The sequence below is a fragment of the Capricornis sumatraensis genome, chromosome 15, assembly GCF_032405125.1.
Source record: "Capricornis sumatraensis isolate serow.1 chromosome 15, serow.2, whole genome shotgun sequence".
NCBI lineage: Eukaryota > Metazoa > Chordata > Mammalia > Artiodactyla > Bovidae > Capricornis > Capricornis sumatraensis.
Genome location: NC_091083.1, coordinates 19,290,699 through 19,313,827, shown reverse-complemented (window position 1 = coordinate 19,313,827; position 23,129 = coordinate 19,290,699). Strand labels below are relative to the sequence as shown.

Here is a 23,129-nt window from a genome sequence, read left to right as displayed (position 1 = left end):
TCCAAGAGAGTTAAATTTTATCAGTTACCAGGAATCCTTTGAAAAGAGTAACTGAAATGATTTAAGGGACTAGTCTGAGCTTTGTGTTTGTAACTTCTAATTTATGTTTCTTTCCATAAGTTTCATAGGAGAATTTACAAAGGAATCCCACTCCAGCTCAGAGGTGAAGTCTGGGCACTGCTCCTGGAGATCCCCAAAATGAAGGAAGAGACCAGAGACCTGTACAGTGTGAGTACCGAGAGCCAGCCTGGCGTTTTGAAACCCATCAGTCATGGTTGGGGCATATTCGTAAGGAAAATTAACACCTGGTTGCAGCTATTCATTTGCAGTGCAGTATTAGTAATAGATTTACAGTGTCACTTTTAGAGGTTTTAGGAAAATAATAGCAGAATTCAGTTTATCCAGCAGCTGCGTGTGTATGACTGACGGTTTTCTTCTTTGTCCCAAGATTGTTACGGCGTTTCTAGGTTTTATTATTCGTTAATAAAAGTGACCAGCAAGACTTGGAAATTGGCCAGTGCATTAAATTTACCTCCTTGTCATCTCAGCTATAGCCTTTCTAAAACCTAAATTTTATATTAACCTTGGGAAGGAATAAGAAATGTATATCTAAAAATAAATGTTCCTCTGAAAGTATATATAAATAGAATAAGTTAGAATAACTGAAATGAAGAAAACTTATAATTTAAACCCAGTATTAATTAGAAAAGGAACTTCAGAACGCTCTTTTTCCTGTTTATGTATAAGTAAAATTTCATCAAAAATAAGGTACCCATGGTGCATGGGTTTATTTCTGGGCTTTCTATCTTGTTCCATTGGTCTATGTTTCTGTTTTTGTGCCGGTACCATACTGTCTTGATGACTGTAGCTTTCTGGTGTAATCTGAAGTCAGGAAGGTTGATTCCTCCAGCTCCATTCTTCTTTCTCAAGACTGCTTTGGCTATTTGGTGTCTTTTGTGTTTCCATATGAATTGTGAATTTTTTTGTTCTAGTTCTGTGAAAAATACCATTGGTAATTTGATAGGGATTGCATTAAATCTGTAGATTGCATTTGGTAGTATAGTCATTTTCACAGTATTGATTCTTCCTACCCAGGAACATGGAAATATCTCTCCATCTGTTTGTGTTGTTTCTGATTTCTTTTATTAGTGTCTTATAATTTTCTGTGTACAGTTCTTTTGTCTCCTTAGGCAAGTTTATTCCTATATATTCTTTTTGTTGCAGTGGTGAATGGGATTGATTCCTTAATTTCTGTTCCTGATTTTTCATTGTTAGTATATAGAAATGCAAATGATTTCTGTATATTGATCTTGATTCCTGCAACTTTACTAGAGCTAATCAGTGAATATAGCAATTTTCTGATACTATCTGTAGGGTTTTCTATGTACCGTATCATGTCATCTGCAAACAGTGAGAGCTTTACTTCTTTTCTGATCTGGATTCCTTTTCTTTCTTTTTTCTTCTCTGATTGCTGTAGCTAGGACATCCAGAGTGATGTTGAATAATAGTGGCAAAAGGGCATATATGTATACCTATGGCTGATTCATGTTGAGGTTTGACAGAAAACAGCAAAATTCTGTAAAGCAATTATCCTTCAATAAAATATAAATTAAAAAATTTTTTTCATCAAGATGTAAAGTTATAAATATTGGTTAATTTAAGCAGTTACTTTTTTTTTTTCTTCAACAGTTACTTTTTTAAAAAAAATAAGACTTAAAATTAATTGTTTGGACCCTCCACAGATTATGAATTTTTGTCTTGGGATTTTAGAGTTTCAAATTATTTTAAATGGTTGATTAGATATTGATTTGGCTGGAAAGTTTGTTTGGGTTTTTCTGTAAGATGTTATGGAAATTCAATGAGAATAAAACTACTTTTCCTTCATCTACTAAGATTTTTCTCAAACAGTGATAATAGTGGTGGGTCCTGAGCCGGTGCTCTTACCTACTGTTTCTCCCATTCTTTTAACTGTATCTCCCTGTTATCTGTCTCTCTGGGGTCTTGTGATCTGTGTCACAGATGGCAGGGGGTCTGGCCACAGTGGTCAACAACCTCACCTGAAGCCTTAGCAAGGCTGAAGAGTGTTGTCGGCCAGACCCACAATGAGGTGGCTAGTTTTTCATCCAGGTGCTTTCCACTATACTTCTGCCCTCAGGTTTATAGGCTCATTGGATCCTATTTCTTTTAAGTAAGTGTTTATTCTTTATTATTGTGACATTCATGGACTCAGTCTCAGATTACCCGGGAAGTTGCTTACCTCCTTTTGTTAAGATAAATATGCTTAATTTCCTGTATTCTGCCCTTAGCTTGTCACCATTCTGGGGCATAAGTAATCTTTCTGTTCTGTTGTTTTTTTACCTGCTTAACTGGGCTTTGCTTCTGTCATGAGGTCTTTTTTGTGTTAAGTTTTCTTGTCCTCTAGAATAATTCATATTATAGATGTGCTTGGGTGTTTTTCTCCTTTTCAACTAAATTGTATTTTAAAGCATATTTTATCATGTCTCGTCAATCCTTTCCTTTCTGGGGAAGGGAGGATGAGAAACAGAGGGCCTGTGGGCTGGAGAGGGCACAGACACATGGAGGAAAATGCGGGGGAGTGGATGCCCTGAACTGGGGCAGACCAGCCTTTCCCTCCACTTGACTGCCAGAACATTAGCAGTTGGGCACTTGTCCTCCTGAGGGGGGATCAGAAGCATGTTTCCCTAGGAATCTGACCAGCCCAAGAAAATAACCCCCAAACTCCTAACTGCAGGGGAGGCCCAGTGAAAGCAGCTGGACCACTCTCCAGTGAAGACAATTGTGAAGCCCGTCTGCACACATAACTTTCCATCAGCTTTCTTGTGTCTTCTTTCAAATACAAGCAGACAGTGAGGAGAGGAGCTAGGAGCCAGCATGGAAAATAGGAACAAGTGGAAGAAGCAACTTATGAGAAACAGACCATAGAGCAAGAAAAAAACAGAAGAGCTATTGCTGATGTCTTCAGAGGGATAAAAAGAGATATTGCATCCATAAAACAAGTATAGGATGCTATAAAAGGAACATTCGAGAACAACAGAGCCTATGAATATAAAAGATGATAATAGAAATGAAAAATTCTAGAGGAGGGTTTGAAAATGACAAGTGAAGAAGTTTCCCAGAAAATAGATTGTGAAGTCAAAACTCAACTCAATGAGTTTTTAAGATTGAAAAGATCCATCAAATGCCCAAACCTGTGGTTAAAAATAGATCCAGACCAAACACAGAAATTGCAAGTTTCAGAACTTAGAGATAGAAGTTCCTTTCTTATAAAGAAGAAGGAATTAGAATGGCAACACTGGAAGCCAGAAGACAGTGAAGGTGGTGCCTTTTGAGCAAAAACATTTTCTAACTTAGAATTCTAAAGTAGTCAAATAGCTAAGAAAGAAGGTAGACTTAATAGACATTCAGAGCATCAAAAATTGATCTTCCACACGTCTTTTCACAAAATCTACTGGAGGCCGAGCTCCTCAGAACGAGGAAATAAACCAAGAAAGATGTGAGATGCAGGAGCCAGGAAACCTAAGCAAAGCAAGGCCTAGCAGATGTCTGTGAAGGGGAACCCCTGAGAAGTCCCACTGAGCAGCTGGTCCGAAGGCCCGAGGAGCCGAGTCTGCGGGGAGTAGAAAACAGGAGGTGCCAGAGGCTGACAGCAGCCTGAAGTGAACCTGGGTCAAATTAGCAACACTGCATAGAAAACAAGCCCATTGAGAAACGGGAGGCCGGGCAGTGATAAGCCCCAAGGCAAACCAGAACGCTATGTTGGAAAGAAGAAAGGAATCGCCGTGAACTGCCTGGCTTGCCTGGGAAGAGTCTTAGCAACGCAAACTCCAAACATTTTCCATCCAAATGAAAATCTAGCTGTCCTGAGAGGATGGGAGGGGAGGAGGCCAGGCAGGGTGGTGGTGTGTGGACAGAGGGAGGCCCTTCACTGTGCATCTTGTTACATTGTTTTTATTTTTGAACCATAGAAATGGCTTTCCTAAATCTAAAAAGTTTTTTAATGAGAATTATTTTCCTGTTTGTCATAGACTTTTTGACATTTGATTTCCATTCAAATGTGCTTTCTTCTCTTTTTTCCTCCAGAAATTAAAACACAGAGCACGGGGTTGTTCGCCTGATATCAGACAGATAGACCTTGATGTCAACCGCACATTTAGGGACCATATCATGTTTAGAGACAGATATGGTGTGAAGTAAGTAAAGTTTAATACTATAAACAATGAATAACATTTACAAATAGTCTTTATCAACTTGAAATGTGAGTGTTTGGAATATCTTATATAGGTGATAATTTTGCTTCCACCTCTGAGGGTTTAAATTTTGGTAGATCCTTTGGTCCATATCATGTAAACTTTAGGATATAAGTTAGCTTAAATTTTTAATCTTTGACATATCTGTGCTATATTATTTGCTATAATGTCATTTTATGATCTAGAAATTCTTAAATATATGGTAGATACTCTTATTAAAAATCTCAGAAAAGAAATGAGAGATTTTGTTACTTTTTGAGAACCATGTCAGTAATAAATGCATTCTTAGACCCTTGATTCCATGCATGGGTGAAACTAAAAAAATGGGAAATGAGTGAATAAAACGACAGTGACTGTTTAGGAATGAAATGTACAGTTTTGCTGTCCTCCGTATCAGTTAAGGTTCAGCCAGAGAAATAGAAACCAGTAAGAGATGTAAACTGAGGGATTTGCTGTGAGGAATTGGGTTCCAGTGTGCCGGAACTGACTAGCAAGTTCAAGGTCCATGGTGCAGATGTCAGGAAGGGCCTCAGGAGCTCTTACGACCTTTTGACCGATTGCACCAGGGCTTCCCAGATTATGGAGGGTAATCTCCCTGACTTCAAGTCAACTGATTGTGTGTTTTGGTTACGTTTACAAAAGACCTGCTTCACAGCCGCACCTCCATTAGAGTTTGCGTATCTGGGGATTGCAGCCCCTCCAAGTGCACAGAAGCAGCTCACTATCACAGACCACACTCATCAACTTTACTTTTGCATAAAGACAATAAAGTTGTACTTCCTTATAATATTCTGTACTTCCACAACTATTCTGCTTACAACTCAAAATATGCCAACCCCCTCCCGACAGAATGATGCTGAGTCCTTGGGGATATGTACTCTTTTTGCTTTGATATGTATAACCTAAATGCTGTGATATAAAGTCAGCTATTATGAAACATCTAATGGTAGATGGGGACATAGGGAAAAGAGATGGAACAAAGCACATTAAAAAAATATATATCCACAAACATATTGATACCAAAATAAGGAAAAAATACTCATAACAGATGTAGTCATCATCTCCGTGACTGGGCATGTGGTCGCTGCTGGTCATAACTAACCTTCCACTTCCCATCCCATGTATCCTTTGCCCTCAGCAGGTACTTTGGCTGCTGGGGGCCCTAAAGCTTTATTCCTGAAGAGTCTGCCATTAGCAGTCCTGCCTGAATTTGATTGTGGTGGCGTTCCGTGGACTTGAATCACTGGGTTTGGTTATACTCTAGAGGCACCTTCAGTATTCTCTGTGTTCCAGACGTGCTCTTGCTTACGTCCACCATGTCCTAGCAGCTCACCTTTCCCCTTAGTGACCAGGATCAGTCACTCCAGCCGGTACACTCGCCTTCTCCTTTGTCTACTGATTGAGAGGCATGAGGAGCCCATAGTGGTAGGGGTGGGCAACTTGGCTCCCAGTTCAGTGGAAGTGTTTGTCTCCTAGTGGGGACACTCCTCTCTTTGGAGCCAGGACCTCTAGAGCAGCCGAGCCTAAGGTTGATGGAGCAGAAAGCAAACATGTTGTTAGTGGACAAGACGTAACAGTGGGTGGAGCCACTCCTGTTCCCACGCTTGGATCCTGGGCCCTGAATCCTGATGCCAGTCTTGGAAGCTGATTTCCAGCAGACACTGCCCCCTAGGGGACATGTCCCCCCCACTGCAAGGTGCTGCAGGATGCTGGCCCTGTGAAGGAGGCTTCAGAATGTTGGTCCACAGCTCCATCCGGCCAGCCCCTTCTGTGGGGATGATTCTATGAGAACAGAAAGGGGACACCAAATTGAAGACATGGTGATGTGCTTTGTGCTTTTTGTTATAAATCCTTTCTGTCAAAATGAGTGTTATCTAGCCTCAAGTTTAGGCTGTGTATTGTTTAAATTTGAGCTTGGGGTCATTTCTTTATAATAATAGTAGCTTTATCTGGATTATCTATTTATCATCAGTCAAACTGTTGTTTATTTTTTTTAAGTTCCTAATTTTAAAAAGGTGAAAAAACTAAATTGTGTTCGATGTAAATTTCTTTCCTCTAGGCAACAATCCCTGTTCCACGTTCTTGCTGCATATTCTATTTATAATACGGTAAGTCAGCGCCTGCCTGTCCACAGCTCTTTGAGCTGTGTTCTGAGCACCTGGAGGAAATCTCTGGGCCTCCTTCCTGGAAAAGCCCCCTTGGCCTGTGTTGCTTCATCTCAGGACTGGACGGTCTGTGTGGACCTTCCCAAGGCTCCCTCATCCGCCCCAGGATTTCAGAGCAGAGTTGCTCGGAAAGTGGGAAGAATCACAGCATGACAGCAAAGCTCACTTCCCCCCCTCTTACTACAGGTTGCTTTGTTTTGTGGTGTTATTTTTCTTGTTTTTATTTTAAGCACTTAGGACTGGGAATCAGCAGGGCAAGAGGGGCAGGAAGTAGTGGCTAGATTAATTCTGCTTGATTCTTGGTGACTGTTCATTCCCCTAGGAGGTTGCCTTTCAGAATCACATTTCATTTATTTGGTGAGGTCCGGATAGCAGACCATAGGTACCTACTTGCTGCCTCCTGGAGTAAGCCAAAACTAAACGTTTTGGTATTAGAACATGTTATTCTTAAGGCATTGATTACTCTTGAGGGAGAGAGATTTGGAGGAAGAGATCAGCTAGTGTCAACGCCAGTATAGATGCCAAGTAAATGCTTTGCTGACTGGATTCCAGGAAGGACACCTTGAACCTTGAAGTGTACCATTTCTATTGTAATCAAAACCTTTAAGTTACAAGGAACAGAAATTCACTCAAACTAGGGCAAGTTAAAAAGGAACTGATTAAAGGGGCATCTCATAGAAATGAAGCTGGGGGTGGGTGTTGGAGCTGGAGGGTGAGAAGCCTACAGAGAGAAGAGCTCCTCTTTCTGTCCCGCTCGGGGCCACATGGTGACTCTGATTGTCTCTGGAAACTGTTCATTATACTGTTTCTCTCTTCAGATGTCTCTCTTTGCCTGCTTATCTGTTTTTCTTAGGCTGCTATTGCAGCCATAGCCTCAGTGTGGGCATTCTGTTCAGCTACATACCACCATGCATGTAGTTGTGGCTTTACTCAGTTTTCCTAGAGAAACATGTGATTAGTGAATGAGTAAAATTGTCATGCAGCTGAATTAATGGTTCCCTGGGGTTAGGCGTCCTCGTCCCCATGAGCTGTAGTTCACGTGTCATGACATGGATCCCTAAGGCCATGTGAAATGACACATAAGTGTCATTATGTGTAATTATGGGGAGAATGGGCAGTTCTCAGGGAAGGGGCTTAGACTGAAAGGGTCCCCAGAATGTGTCTCTGTAAGGATCTGGAAATCTAGAGGAGAAAAGACAGCCAACTGGGAACTGTGCAAGGAGAGAAATTTGCCAGCATCTGAGCAAAGAGGAGGAATATTGAGCTGAGAATCACACATAAAACAGAAATAGAAACAGTGCTCTTTACAGAAGGTGTAAGAACAGTATTGAGCAGAGGTCAATAAAGTCCTTTCAGGTTAGCCTTGTCCACACTTCTGCATTTATTCTTCAACACAAACATAGTCTTTGATAGCATGTGGCTCGGTACTGTGAAGATTGTAACATTTCTCTGTAGAACTGCACATTAAGTAATGTATTTAGGCATTTCTGTTTTCTACATCAGTTCTTCACACCTGCATGGACATGTACTTTGGTCTTAAACCCCCGGTTTCTCTGTTCTTGTTTCTCTTTAGGAGGTTGGATACTGTCAGGGGATGAGCCAGATCACAGCCTTGCTCCTCATGTATATGAATGAGGAAGATGCCTTCTGGGCCCTGGTCAAGCTGTTCTCAGGTCCCAAACACGCCATGCACGGTAAGAGGACCCTGAGGGGGCCATCAGCAACAAACAGGGAGGGGAGACAGGCACGCTCGAACAAAGTCAGGCTCGGGGCTGATGCTTGGTAGAGTCAAGTATAGAAACTTGTCTAGGGGCGAGTTTAATTCATTAGTACTTATTACTAATTCCTTATTTAATTCTTCTTCATTGAACGTTTCTGTTCAGATTTATATTCCTTCGTCTTTACTACAACATATACTATTGACCTTTTAAAATTCTTTCCTTACTTGCCCTGGTTAGGAGAAACTAGGTTTGGAAGAATTTAGGAAAAACTGAATTATTGGAAGCTTTTGATCGAAACTGTTAGACAGTCATGCCTTCAGTGAAATGTCTACTGTTGACTGGATATTGCAATTTATACCAGTTTGTCAGAGAATATTAATTGAGAAATGACACTGAGGTATTTAAAGGAAAGGTCCACAGTAATTTGGTATGTCAAATATTTGTTTTAGTTCTTTCAGGCCTAAAATTGATTCCATCTCACAGTAAAACAAGCTGGTAACGTATTCTGGGCACTTTGATATTTCAAAGCTTACATAATTTTTTGGTTTTCAAGTTATTACACTGTTTTGAATAATATTTTTATTATATTTGCCAAGCATATGCAATAAACTTGAGAGAGTTTGGATTGAAACTTCTCTTGAAAAAGAAGTGGCATTTGTCCATATAATGCAAAATTATTTTCTCAATGCCATTGAGTGTGATAATACCAAATTAAAAACAATTTTAATACTAATCACTCTGAGAATGGACCATCATTCTTTTTGTGAATGTTGAAGCTTCATGTGGTGGGGAACCTGCCACAGTTTTAAAGTGATGTTTTCAAAACTATGACCTTCCATAGCTGATTAAATCTCACATTCTTACCATGTGGTTATTGTTGAATCATTGTGTGTATGTATATGTTTGCATTTAGCTATCTCCTTCAGTGTTTGCTGTGGATTTAAAAAAAAAAATACTATCTGCATAAGTGTTTCTGGACACTTTGCATCCCATAAGTGGACTCCAGTAGTAAGACACATTACATTGAGCTGCCATTCAATAGTATTGTTGCAAAGGGCATCTTGAGGAAACACAACTCTTCCTTATCAGTCTTTATTTTGGTTTAGCGTGAGATGGCATTGCTGATAATCTTGGAAGTACAGTGGGATATTAACAGCTTAAGTAGTGTGTAATTATGTGGAATACTGTCCAGTTTTAGAAAATCCATCTCTTTTAACAAGCCTGATAACCTGCTTTCAGTAATTATTGTCACCAGTCTCAGCTATGTGTGTGTGTACTCAAGTCATGTCTGACTCTTTGTGGACTAGCCCACCAGGCTTCTCTGTCCATGGGACTTCCCAGGGAGGAATACTGGAGTGGGTTGCCATTTCCTTCTCTAGGGGAGCTTTCTGATCCAGGGATCAAACCTACATCTCTTGTGCTTCCTGCATTGACAGGTGGATTCTTTACCACTGTGCCACCTGGGAAGCCCCACACTAATGTACAAAGCAGTGTTTATTTTACTATTCTAACATTTACATTTACAAAGCAGTTTAGGTCATTATTTATGGATAAGTTTGTACCTAGAGATATTTGTTTCTAGATCTGCGTATGAAATTTTATAACTGAAAGTTACCTCAGTTCTTTGCATTTCGTATACGAAGCTGTTATCACTCACAGAAGTGTAATGTGAGGGCTAAAGCATGAGATTTAAAATACCAAGTCTGGAACCCCACTGAAAAGGGAAGCGGTGTTGGCTGTCTCAGCATCCTTGAGCTCATGTTTATTATTGAAGGAATTGCCTTTTTCAGAATCAGACTTTGTCTTGAGTTTCTTCCTCTCAAATTGGCCGTGAAAGTGGCAGAGAGAGAGAGAGACACATATAGATTTTTTTTTAATGAAATCATTTCACCAGAAAGGATTACTAGGGGAGGAATTTTCTATCTCTGGAGACTTTTACACACTCCTTAGAAAGCTGAGAATCAGTTAAGAAATAGCCCTCCCCCAAGGATCATAAAGCAGTTCTTCCCAGCAGTGTTCCTCAGTTTCTTGCAGGGACATAGTTTTCCGTTTTGGAAACATGCGTTCTGTGGGGAAATATTGGACTCCAAAATCAGATAAGTCTGGGAGATGAGGTAAACCAAGAAAAACAAGAGTCTTTAGGCTATAAAACAACTGAGAAACATTCAGAAGCTCATATGCCTGTGAACATATGCAAAAAAGGGTATATGTGACATACAGTATTTCTCCTGGATTCTTTTAAAAACATAGGACACTTATTAACGTCTTTTGAAGTTACCTAGAACCCAGGCTGAAAAACCCATATGGAGAAATCATAAATTCATTGTGTATGTGCCCTTTTTAATGGACTATTAGAATATCTGAAAGGAAACTTGTGAATAAAAATAGATGTAAATTTCCATGAGTTACATACACAAAGTTAATACTAACTTCCCATTTACAGTTACTTCCTAGAAATCTTATAGATTGTATTGCATAATCATTTCAGATAGACTATGTTAACATTGATCGTACAGTGCCCGTATGTTTTAGCTTATGTTAAATATCACTTATAAAAAGGATTAAAAAGTGATATTAACCTGGGAAGCATGGTTACTCTAATGATACTGTTAGAGTAAGCCTGAAAAGAGTAATACAATGTTTGTTTTATATATAATGGGGAGGCAAAATAAGTAATCGATTAGAATAATTTATAGAAGTGTGTGTTTAAGACATCACCCAGTACTTCAAGTAAACAGATAATCTTGATAAAAAGCTTCAGTTTCCATTTTTTCTTACTTTCTTAGTTTCCCTTTTAATTCAGAAATACTCTGTCCTCTTTTATATTTTTACAAGGTGATAGGTGATCCTTAGCAAACACATACTAGGCTATAAGTTTTTATTAATCAAAGCTTATACATAATTGTTTCCTTGGAGAGAAGTAAAAATATTTGGGTAACTAGTAGGTTTGTTTTTATTGTTGTTAACAGCTAAAAGATAAAGAAATATGTTGCATTTTAAACTAGGGATTTCTGTTGTTATTATTTATGAAGTATGTTTTTATGTTTGTATTCTAGGATTTTTTGTCCATGGTTTTCCCAAACTCTTGAGGTTTCAAGAACATCATGAAAAAATACTGAATAAATTTTTGTCCAAGCTTAAGCAGCACTTGGTAGGTAGATATGACCTTGACTTACACCCACCTATACCAAGAATAAAGCTGGAAGACTTGAGTGCAGCCATTGGGCCCCATTACTCTGTTGGTGCACAGTCTCATCCATTTCATTTACCGAGCGGTTACAGTTCCCAGTTGCTCAAATGACATTAGATTTGTGAAATTTAGTACCGATGAACTATCACAGCCCTAACTCATAGCATCAGTCGCCTTTGAAGCTGATATATAATAATACAAACAATATAGTTTTTAAGGATATGCGATTTCTCAGTGATTTAGGAGGTTTTTTAATTGCACTAAAGTATTTGCACTAAATACTTTAAGGGTCATACAGACTCGTCCTCAGTGAATCATATGCATACTCCTCTGAAAAAATACAGTAATTTAGTAAAGCAAGAATGCTTCCTTTTAGAATATATTAAAAGAGAATCAAAGTATTGTATTACAGTCTTATCTTATGAGGGGTTTATTCTCAGGATGATTTTCAAAAGTACACCTGAGGAAGAAGAAGAGAGAGTCAGAAGAGAAAAAGTGGAAATACTCCAGCACAGAGATTTGTAATGAATGGTTTTGTTCAGCTGTGACAGCTGCCTCCAACAACCTGCCTAACTTTTAGTGTTTATTATATTGCCGTGTTTTGTGTGCAGCCATCCAGAAATTGTGGAATTTTTGTTTTTTCCAGGATTCGCAAGAAGTCTACACAAGTTTTTACACAATGAAATGGTTTTTTCAATGTTTCCTTGATCGGGTGAGTGTTTATTTTTAAAGTCCAATCATAAAATTAAAAATACCAGACGAGGACAAACTGTTCATCTTATTTCTGTTTTGTTTTTAATTATAGACGCCCTTTACACTAAACCTCAGAATATGGGACATCTATATCTTCGAAGGAGAACGAGTTCTTACTGCTATGTCTTACACAATCTTAAAATTACACAGAAGTAAGAAAGCGTTTAATTATAAAGATTTCACAAAAATCTAGCCTTGTTTTAAGTCTTGACTTCTTGTTACCCACCCAACTTCAAGGTCATTTCCTTTTAGTAATGAGTTTAAAAATTCTTTAAAATCAGTGAAGAAATTATCTTCAGTTGCTGGTTTTCCCTCATTGGTTCTTCCTCGTGACCAGAAGCTTACTGCTTGCAAATGTCTTTTAATTCTTTTCTTTTCTTTTTCTTTTTTTTAAAAATTTTTTATTTACTTATTTATTTTTAATTCTTTTCTGTGTCAGTTCCATCTTCACATTTAAGTAGAATGCAGTATGTGGGTTTTACTACTAATATTCCTACTAGTTGTTTGTTTCCATGGTGTGTGTGTGGGGGGATGTCCCTTATTCTTTTTTTTTTCATTGCTCTGATTCTTAAATTTAATAGGAAAAGGGAGAGACCAGAGAAGCCAGGCCCTTTAGTTAACAGGTCTAGAGAGGGCGTTTTCTGTGATTGCTTCACCAGGAAAAGAGCATCCAGCCCCAGACCGTAGACCAGAGTTGGGGACCCTCCCCTATCTCCCTGTCTGGCTGCTTTGTGGCCTCTGTAGCAAGTACCCTCCAGGCCCACAGTTGTCCAAATGTAGCAAAAGGCCTTCAGTTGCAATATTGCAAGAAGTGAAGTGAAGTCGCTCAGTCATGTCCGACTCTTTGCGACTCCATGGGGTGTAGCCTATCAGGCTCCTCCATCCATGGGATTTTCCAGGCAAGAGTGCTGGAGTGGATTGCCATTTCCTTCTCCAGGGGACCTTCCTGACCCAGGAATCGAATCCAGGTCTCTCGCATTGCAGGCAGACGCTTTACCATCTGAGCCACCAGGGAATCCCTGCAATATTGCAAGGGCTTGGTAAATAGGATATGCTGTGCCTTACTCTGAAAGTCAAGAAGTGAGAGTTGCTCTTTATGAATATGAGGGACCTTATTCATCTTAAAGTCTTAAACTACCCTTAAAACTTACGGTACTCCTTTTGTGACCATGCAGAGAAGGGAAGAGAAGCTCCACACGGGTGCCTTCACCCAGCACCTCCAGCCTGCGGCACAGCCTGAGTTCACGTTCACTGTATACTCTGCCCTGCCTTGTTCTTGAGTGGTCATCTCTTCAGTTTCCCACCTCAGTGATACATTACCTGAGTGCTTGGGGTTGTGTTCTGTAGTTTTCCTCCCCGCTGTGGCTTTGTTCTAAGAACGACTTTGTTACTTTGATAGGAAATGGTTTGATTGCTTACTTGAAAAGCATGGTCTCCAGGAGCACCAGATTATTCAAATTCTGGATAAGACTGAAACTTTAAAATCACATCTGTGTTGTTTACTCTGAGAGAAGAGGATTCAGAAGTCTTGAGGTTCATTTCCCTGCCTCCCCAACACCAAACCACAGCCCTAAGATGAAACAGTTTGGCAGTGAGTCTCCCAAAATTCAGATCTGTGGTCAGAACCGCAGGAAGTCAGTCAGTCTCCCTCCCTCCCCTCTCCCCACCATGTCCTTCTTTTCTCTCTGGATTATGAACTGACCAAGATGTAGAACAGAAGCCTACTCTGTGTTAAAGTATATACTTACTAGTTTAACATTCTTTAGCAGTGAGAAAGCACCAAAACTCTCCTCCTCTTAAATTGTGTTTCACTTATGACTCTTGATTAATTTTGACAAGTAAAAAGTTTCTCTACTCTTTGTAAATTAACCTTAAACACCACAACTACTTTATATCCTACTGTCATTAGGTTAAACTCTGGAAAACTTTGCTGTTGTGTATATTTTCTTCATTAGGAAGACAGAGATCAAGGACTTACATGAAATTCCTTCATCATATAAAGCTTCAAAAACTGTGTCTGGGCCAATAGTTACCTGAGGCTCCTAAGATTTTTTCTTGTTTTTTTTCCTGATTCCCTTACCAATATTTAGAGGCATTGTTATTTAAAAAAAAAAAAAAAAATCACACTGTGATTTTAGACAGTACAAAAAAAAAAAAAAAAAAAGCAACCTAAATGCCCAGTATTAGAAGACCAGTTATTCATAAATTTAGAGCGTACACACAGTGGATTCTTATGCAGTTGTTAATAGTGACAGCATAAAATCATACTTGTTGAAGTGAGAGGTATCAATGATACACGCCGTTGACTGAGGGAAAGCAAAGAGGTGAATAATGTGTAAAGTATTGTTTATTTCCGTAAATTGAACTGCATGTACACACATCTGCTTGTAGGGCATTGGCATAAGTATCAATACAGATAAAATTAATAATCCAGATTTTCAGGAAATTTGGAGAGTGGCATTGGTGGTTTAGTGGTAGAATTCTTGCCTCCCAGATTTCTGAGAAATTCTGAGACAGTTAAAATACAGACCTAGAAGTGGCTATGCCTGTGGCAGTCACAGCCCTTATCAGGAAAACACACATCTTCCTGGGTGGTCTTTGTCAGTTTCCGGTCTCTAGGAACTCTTGCTCTGGGGAAATATTAATACCAAGGTATGGTTATTCTTAAACCTGTGAGAAGGTATTTAGCAGCGTTCACCATTCCCCAGTCCCCCGAGGCTACCTGCTCTTCTCTCTGACCTCCTTTTCTCTGTGCTTTAATATCAGGAAACAGTTTTGTCCTAACTGAGTTTTGGTGATATTCACAAGGCCATTTGGAAGTTGTACGCGGTGCACTCTTAAAAATAAACATCAGAATAAAATATGTTATCTTTTCAACCTAAAGTAGCCATTGTATATTTTTCTCATCTTTTCTTAGAACATCTAATGAGATTGTCCATGGAAGAACTTGTAGAATTTCTTCAGGAGACCTTGGCAAAGGATTTTTTCTTCGAAGATGACTTTGTAATAGAGCAGCTCCAGATTTCTATGGCAGAACTGAAGCGGGCAAAGCTTGACCTTCCAGAGCCTGGTAAGGAAATAGCCAGAGGCTTTATGTATAACTTACAGTTAAGATCAGGAGATACTGTGCAATTAACATGGCCCATTGCCGTGTGAAAACGTCCGCATACTTCTGATGACATCATGTAAATCAGTGTCTTGTTGCCTGCTTATGGCTTCATTATTTTAAGAAAGACCAAATATTCATTAAATCTGCCTCTCCTAGTGGGAAAATTAGGAAGTTTAATAGATAGATAATGTTGTTTCAACAGAAGTTAACCATGGCTTTAAGTTACCATAACAATCAGCACTCTTTGCTTTCACCATCACTTGTAGAATCCACATGCAGTATGGGAGCAAGCAGAAGTCCCATTTTATAGAAGAGGAAACTGACACTAAAATGCTAATAAATATGAAGCCCGCAGAACCTGTAGATAGCAGAGTCCGAGTCTGAGGTTCCTGACTGCTTATCCCTGGTTCTTTGCAGTATGCTGCAGTGTAGATACGGAGAAGGCGATGGCACCCCACTCCAGTGCTCTTGCCTGGAAAATCCCATGGACGGAGAAGCCTGGTAGGCTGCAGTCCATGGGGTCGCTAAGAGTCGGACACAACTGAGCCACTTCACTTCATGCATTGGAGAAGGAAATGGCAACCCACTCCAGTGTTCTTGCCTGGAGAATCCCAGGGACGGGGGAGCCTAGTGGGCTGCCGTCTATGGGGTCGCACAGAGTCGGACATGACTGAAGCGACTTAGCAGCAGCAGCAGTGTGGCTAATATATTTTATTCACTTATTCCAAAACATCTTCCTGTGCCTCCTGTTAGGTTTTCTGCTAGGTGCTGTGTTGGGGATTTAACAACTAAAAAGAGAGACATTCCTTCTGTTCTCAGGGTGCACGGAGGAGACCCAGAATTTACACAGTAACAAGAGTATGAGGAGAGTCATAATAGCGGTAGAAACAGGGTACATAGGGAAGGGTGGATGAAGGGCAGTACCGGATGAGAGGGAAAGAAAAAAGAAAATGCAGAGAGCACAGTCGAAAGAAATTTTCAGAACACACTTTTGCTAAAAACCAAGATGCTTTGCTTTTAGTTATTTAAGTACAAGGAGTCTAATTGGTGTTTCTCCAAGGTTTGTTTCGCATCATCAGGGTTCACCAGAAGTTAAGCCGTCACTGCAGTGGTGGCGTGTGGGCCTGGGCCCTGTGAGGCCAGCACTCTGCTCCGGAAGGTCCCTCCTCTCTCATGCACTGTTGTCCCTTTCTACTAATTCTTTCCTGTCACAGGGAATGCATTTGGAGTAGCAATTACTAACTATATTCTTGCTATCCCAACATTTATTTTTAAATGACTTACCTACTTTTAAAAAGTTTAAAACAAGTTTTAGTAAAAGACACATATATTGATAGAAAAAATATATATAATAGAGCTGCTTAAACATGAGAATAAAATATCCAAACCTGTGTAATGGGATGGACAGATTTAGCATCTAACTAGCAGCTAGTGTTTATTGAATGTCTGCTCTGTGCCACATTCCACACATTGTCTCATCTAATCCCTCAAATAACTTTTAGAAAATACTCAACCCCAATCTACACGAGGAAACTTGGTGGCAGTAGTTTGTAAGATGTTTTCACAGTAGAACAGAGATAGAGGGGGTGGGGGTGGATAAAAGGAGAGGGGTGGATAAATAACCCCGGAGCTGGGTTACTCTCCAGGCTGATGTTCTCAGAAAGCCGCTGCGGTCTTCCGAGGCAGGCCGGCTGAGGGACTTGTAGTTGCGTGTGATGTCCACTGGGTGGTGACAGAGACCTGAGTAAGATGAAAGATGGAGGAGCCAGAAGGGACTAGAGACTCCCCCCCCCCCTTTCTTTTTTTCAGGGGATGCTAAGGAGTGTTCTTTTTGTTGTTGTTTTAAAGAAAAAGGTGTTATTCAAGAAAAATAAGAAACTTTTTGCCTTTATTCTGAAATATATCAAGTTACAGTTCCTTTTCTTTTTTTCTTTTTTTTGAGCAGAGTAGTCTAATTCTTGGCAGTTGCATAAAGATATTTACCATTTATGTGATGGAACCCTAGTGAAAAGCGTCATTAGTGTGGTATTTTCACAGAAGCGTCCGTGTTGTGTGTGATGGGAATCACGCTGCTTTCCCACTTCTTCATTTAAACTCCTGGTTTTCATGGGAGGAAGTGAAGAATAGAATTTTAGGCAAGGAGCTAAAGTGAGGTGAGCAGAAAACAATCTCATGTCTATTGAAAGGAAGTCCAGAATGAAAGTATGGATAATAAATGTTAATACTTATTGCCTATTTATAGCCATCTGTTTGACATCAATTATGCTTCAGTCTTTTAGCTATACCCGATTGCTTAGGGGTGAAAGGAGATATTTAAACCAAAGAAAGACCAAAGGCAGCAGTGTGTGTATTAGGCACATTGGCAGGTGGGGCGGCGGGGTGCGTAGTTTGAATAGTTTAAAACTGTGAAAGATACTGTCCATGAATGTTTAATGCGTATACGGATCTACTTGTGTGGGAAAAGGGCAGAGAAATAATATTTATCAGCACATGAGACAATAGTATATGTACTTCAGAAAGGAATCACTTTATAATGAAGTTGGGGAATATTTTTTTTCCTGATCTCGTACTTAGACACGGAGGTCAGCTCTCCTGGGCGCAGGGCCCCTGGGTTTTGCTGCTGTGGTTGCCAGGTGAGGCCTGGGCCTCACTCAGTCCAGCAGCGGCCTCAGGAGGGCCAACGCTCTGCTGTGGGTATCTCCCCGCTCCCCGCCCCCCACCCTCCGCCCCCATTACTCTCCCTGATTCTGGCCCATCCTTCCCCTCCCCTCTTTCCCTTCCTTCTCCTCGGTCCCTCCTCTTGAGAGACAGGGCCCTTCCCACTGCCACGGAGGCCCTTAGAAACGTGAACAAGTGTACATTTGCTTGCCCTTGAACTGCTGAGGATTTGTGCTGTTCAGACGGATTGGGTCAGTCACAGGAATCCACTGAATGTGGCATGACCCACATGTCATCCGTCAGCGACTGCTGGTAGAAGGCAAAAGTGGGTGCGGAGTCACGGCCCTGTCCTGCTCCCCGGTCACAGGCCCCTGTGGACAGCAGCTGCTGTCTGATGCTGTTTTAAGTTATGCGGATCCCAGCACTGCGGTCCGGCCCTGGTCCCTGGGAATACGCTTGCCCCTCCCGTGTCGGCCTCCTGGCTTAACCTTCGGTACTGTCCATGATATGGGCAGGAGTGAGGGTTTTCAAGCACTTAGGTTTTAGAAGGCTCTTTCTTATATGCTTGTCTATTGCATCTTTCAAAGTGCTCTCCTTTTTTCTTACTTAGAATCTTTATGGGAGCTAAGGGGCTGTATCCTCTAAATATCTTTGTTCAGTTGAGGTATTCGTCGTCACCTCTTAGAGACTCCTCGTTCCTAGTGAGGGACTGACATTCAGCAGTTAATTATAGACATCATGTCCTTTTGTTTGCACTGAATTTTTTTTTTCCTCCAAACCCTGCTATATCTTGTTTCTTAGCTATATAGATCTTGGGTATTTATAACTGTTATGTTTCTGTACTGTTTATTTGAGTGATACATCATTACTCTAATTAAGATTAATTACATATGAATGAGTGGACATTTTGTCAAAACCTTGGTTGTGATTCTGTGATTTTAGACACTAGACTGCAAAATAAGTAGGACTGCACTTTGAGTGGAGTCAACTCCTGAGGTGAAAGGGAGATGTATTATGGGTGACCGTGAAAGACCTTTAAGAAGCTACTTTTTGGATGTTTTAGAACAGTTGCAGATTTTTTCCCTCCCAGTGTGGGTTTTGGCCTCTTGACCATTCAGTAAATGGAACATGCTAAAATTTTCTTTTAATTCTAATATGATGTGTAGATGCATAGAATATTAATGTCTCTTCTTAGAGATGTGCATATTGGCTTGAATATAAAGTAATGTTAAGTGTAAGGTGAATACTTTGCTTACTCTTTATATTGTAAAATTAAAAATCCCTCATATGTAAAACACATACCTTTCCATTTTGCTTCAGGCATGAAATTATCACCTCAGTCTATTACTTTCTCTTCATTTTTTCATTCCTTTTCCTGAGAAATACAGGCCTTATCTTTGTAATTCTGCATTTTACCATGCATCCTATTAGTGTTTGCTGATCCATGCCTTTTATGTATCCAGAAGATTTCAGGATGGAAATCTCTGGATATGAGAACATAGGGACAGGATATGATGTGGTATTATTTTCCCCAGATGTTCAATTCTCTCTTAGTCTTCTTTCCTCCCTACTTCTTCCTTCCACTTTACCTAGAGCAGCTTTGTTTATATTTTTTTATTTGGAGTTTCATATGAGAGTTCATTTGAGAAAGAGAATTTCCTTTTAAAAACTTAAAAAAAACCCCACTGAATTAGGGAAACACAAAGTTTATTTTTAGCTCAGTAACTCTGATTCTGGCAGCTTATCTATTTAAAGGTTATTTACCATCATTCTCTGCTCCCTTCCAAAGAAAAGCTCATTGAACTATTTTAATATCTTAAAATTATGATATGTGGGTAAATAATAGTTATCCTCACTTAAACCATGAGCTACATGAAAGCAAAGTGGCGTCTGCCTGTTCACAGCTGTGGACCCATGGCTTCCTCCTAACCATTTGTCAGGTGAGGGGACGTTTGAAGAGAGAAACAACTTATTTTTAAGTGAGAATGTATGATTTTGTAGTGACAGGTAGAAAGCATATATCTTAAAGTTTGGAACTTTTAAAAGTGAAGTCTGTCATCTTTTCAAGATGGTATTATTTATAGGTGTCCATATTATGGTGGATTGTTTTTAAACACTGTTTACTAAATGCACATTCCTTTAATTCCTCTTTAATTTTCTGATGTTATTTGAAATGTAAAACTAAAAGTATCTAATATGATTTTCTTTTTTTATTTTTTTTTCCTTTTTTTGCATTTAAAGTAGGATAGAATATTAATTTGTTAGAATACTAATTTGGAAGTACAGAGTATTTTTTCTTTTTATCCTGTGGAATTACTTGAGAGAATAATAATGAGCTATTTGGGTACAACTTGGAGTCACAATTGGTCATCAGTTGACCTTTAAACTTGGCAGACTTGCTTGAAGTTGATAGAAACTATTTTACTGAGATTCTAAACTCTTTTAGTTGAGGAATGCTTAAGTGGAAGGAATGTAATGGTAAGACTTTGAACTACTGACCTGCAAGATTGTTTTAGGAATAGAAATGAGAATATCAGCTTTGCATTTTTGAAAAAGCAGGTAATAATATAGCTTAACAAAATTTAATCATCATCTTATACAATTCTGTGACCCTTAATCATGGGGCTTCCCTGTTGGCTCAGACGGTAAATAATCTGCCTGCAGTGCAGGGGACCCAGCTTTGATCTGAGGGTTCAAAAGATCCCCTGGAGAAGGGAATGGGTACCCACTCCAGTATTCTTGCCTGGAAATCCCGTGGACAGAGGAGCCTGGTGGGCTACAGTCCATGGAATCCCAAAGAGTGGGACACTACTGAGTCACTATCACTTTTTCTTACTACTCATATAAGGTTATATAAAATCTTCCCATCTGCACATTGCCTAATAAGACTTTTGAGTTTGGGGATGTTTTCGTGTCAATCTCTAAAAAATGCTTTTCTTAAGCTGCTAAAATGCTGCATGTCTCTGTGTGGGTATGCATGTTGAGTGCACAACTGAAGAGTAAGCAGTGATTCACTGATGTAGGTCTTAGGTTTGCTCATGCACGTATGGCATTTACGAATGTGTCTTTCCCTTTAGGCAAAGAGGATGAATTTCCAAAGAAACCTTTGGGGCAGCTTCCCCCTGAAGGTCAGTCGGCTGGTGTTACTCACCTGAGCAATGGACAGAGGAGCGTGGGCAGGTCGAGTCCCCACCCTGGCGGTCGGAGAGGCAGCGGCTCGCCCCACAAGACCCACGAGCCCTCCCCGCCCCACCCGCGCCGGACCGGCACCCCCGAGAGGGCGAGGCAGCAGCGGCGGAAGTTGTCTGACGAGGAGGGTAAGCGGCTTCGCGACGAGGCGGAGGCGCAGGCGCAGAGGAGACCCCCGCCGGGCGCCCAGGATGGCTCCGGGTACAACCACGCGGCGGCCAACCAGAACAGCAATGCCACCTCGCGCGCCCGGAAGGAGTTCGCGCCCCGATGGCACAAGCCTTCCGAGGCCGCGGTTCTGGAGAAGACCGCCAAGTCCGCCGTGGAAGGCCGGAGCCGGGCCGCACCCCCCGCGCTCGCCGACCCCCGGGCTCCCCACGTGAGGCAGAAGGCGAAGGTGCTGGACGCAGATGAGGGCAAGCGCGGCTCCACGGCCTCTCAGTACGACAACGTGCCCGAGGACGGTCCGGGCGGCGCCGTGGAGGAGGCGCTGGAGCGCGCGCGGGCGCAGAGCCCCCGGAGGCCCGCCGAGCCCGGCGCCAGCCCGTCCAGAGCCCCGCCCAGGTTCGCCTTCAAAGTCCTGCCTTCGAGTTACGTCCAGCACCCGTTCCTGCCAGACGGGGAAGATCACGGGGCCGCGCACCCCCCTTTGTACAGTAACCCCCCCACCTACCAGAGCAGCTCTCCAAAACGGGTCCCTGCCGCCAACAGCAGCTTCCCGTTTCCCCCTGGGGCGCACACAAATCCTTCCCGCAGACCTTACGGCTCCACGCTTTCCGTCACTGCTTCTCCAGAGAAATCTTACAGCCGCCCGACTCCTGTGGTGCAGCCATCGAGTCGAATAGAAGTTCTCCCTGTTGATCTTGGTGCCGGCGGATATTCAGGCAATTCAGGGTCCCCAAAGAATGGGAAATTCATCCTTCCTCCAGGGGATTGTTTGCCTGATAACAGAAAATGGTCAGAAGTTGGTTACACGTGGAGACCAGAGATGCACGGACAGCCGTGGACAAGAGATGTCAACCGTGGCCACCTGAGCAGTTTCCCAAGACACCCCACGTTTCACCACGCCCCCTATCAGGACCACTCCCTCCCCTGCGTCTCCGTAGATGGTCCAGTGCGGTATAGAACTTCCCCGGCTCTGGAAGACGCCACCTCACCCGGGTTTCAGTATTCAGGGCCCTCACCTCCAGCGTATCACTACAGAAATCGGGATGGACTCTCTATGCAGGAGTCAGTATTGCTGTAAGAATTCATCTGTACTTGCTGCAGACAAGATAATGGAGACCTGAATTGCTACGTTTATAATTGCCAAAGCAGTATTTTATACGACTGTAAAGAACTCGCACAGTTCTCATGTATGTCAGTAATAAGAATATATGGAAGTGATTTCATCCCCACCTAGATGCTGCTTAAAGACGAGCTTTTAACGTGCATCATCACCGAACCCGTTAAAAGGAATTTAACCTGGAAATATAGCAATAGCATTTAGGGATGCACGCACAGTTTCATTTATATCTTTCTCCAAAATCTGAATATTTGTACTCTCTTAGCCCATTCTATTTTGAGTAATGTTACAAAGCACTGAAAAGCAGTAGAATAGATATTTTTAAGGCTCTACCTAGTGTATGTGTTTTTTAATAGCTACTATATAGGCATCTACCCATATACAGTCAAACACAGAACTAAAAAAATGTTTAAAGAAAAGAATTTTTAATCTAGATCCATGGAATAATTTATTCTTCTTTTCCCTAACTTATCTTTTAGTCAAGTTTTGTCTGTCCCCCCCCTCCCCCCCGCCCCCGTTTTATTTTTAACCCAGGTCCTAAACTGACTTGAGGGTTTGCCCTGACTTGATTCAGCATCTCATGGAATGCTCAGCTTTCTCATTTAGCTTTCAATCTGAAAATTAAAGACATTGGAGAGAAAGGCTAACCACTTAATGGTGCTTTAAAAAAATCAGTGCAGTTTAAGTTTTGTTTTCAAAAGTGCAGCACGCAGTGTGTCCCTGTGCGTGTCCCTGATTTCCCAGAGAAATCAGCTTTTGTGTGTCTGTGCCCTTTTTTCTGGTCTGACTCC

General features: G+C 41.1%; 1 protein-coding gene across 2 annotated transcripts in view; it reads left to right on the top strand.

The window, feature by feature from the left end:
- USP6NL (USP6 N-terminal like) overlaps positions 1 to 22,814 on the top strand; it is a 99,489-nt gene extending 76,675 nt beyond the window's left edge. For both annotated transcript variants that reach the window (XM_068987286.1, XM_068987287.1), the window contains exons 6-14: positions 121 to 228; positions 4,102 to 4,211; positions 6,328 to 6,376; positions 8,007 to 8,127; positions 11,211 to 11,305; positions 11,991 to 12,056; positions 12,150 to 12,249; positions 15,015 to 15,167; positions 20,942 to 22,814. In XM_068987286.1, the coding sequence (XP_068843387.1) occupies positions 121 to 228; positions 4,102 to 4,211; positions 6,328 to 6,376; positions 8,007 to 8,127; positions 11,211 to 11,305; positions 11,991 to 12,056; positions 12,150 to 12,249; positions 15,015 to 15,167; positions 20,942 to 22,299 (2,160 nt within the window). In that variant the 3' untranslated portion in view covers positions 22,300 to 22,814. The remainder of the gene's footprint in view (positions 1 to 120; positions 229 to 4,101; positions 4,212 to 6,327; positions 6,377 to 8,006; positions 8,128 to 11,210; positions 11,306 to 11,990; positions 12,057 to 12,149; positions 12,250 to 15,014; positions 15,168 to 20,941) is intronic.
- Positions 22,815 to 23,129: the final 315 nt, after the last annotated feature.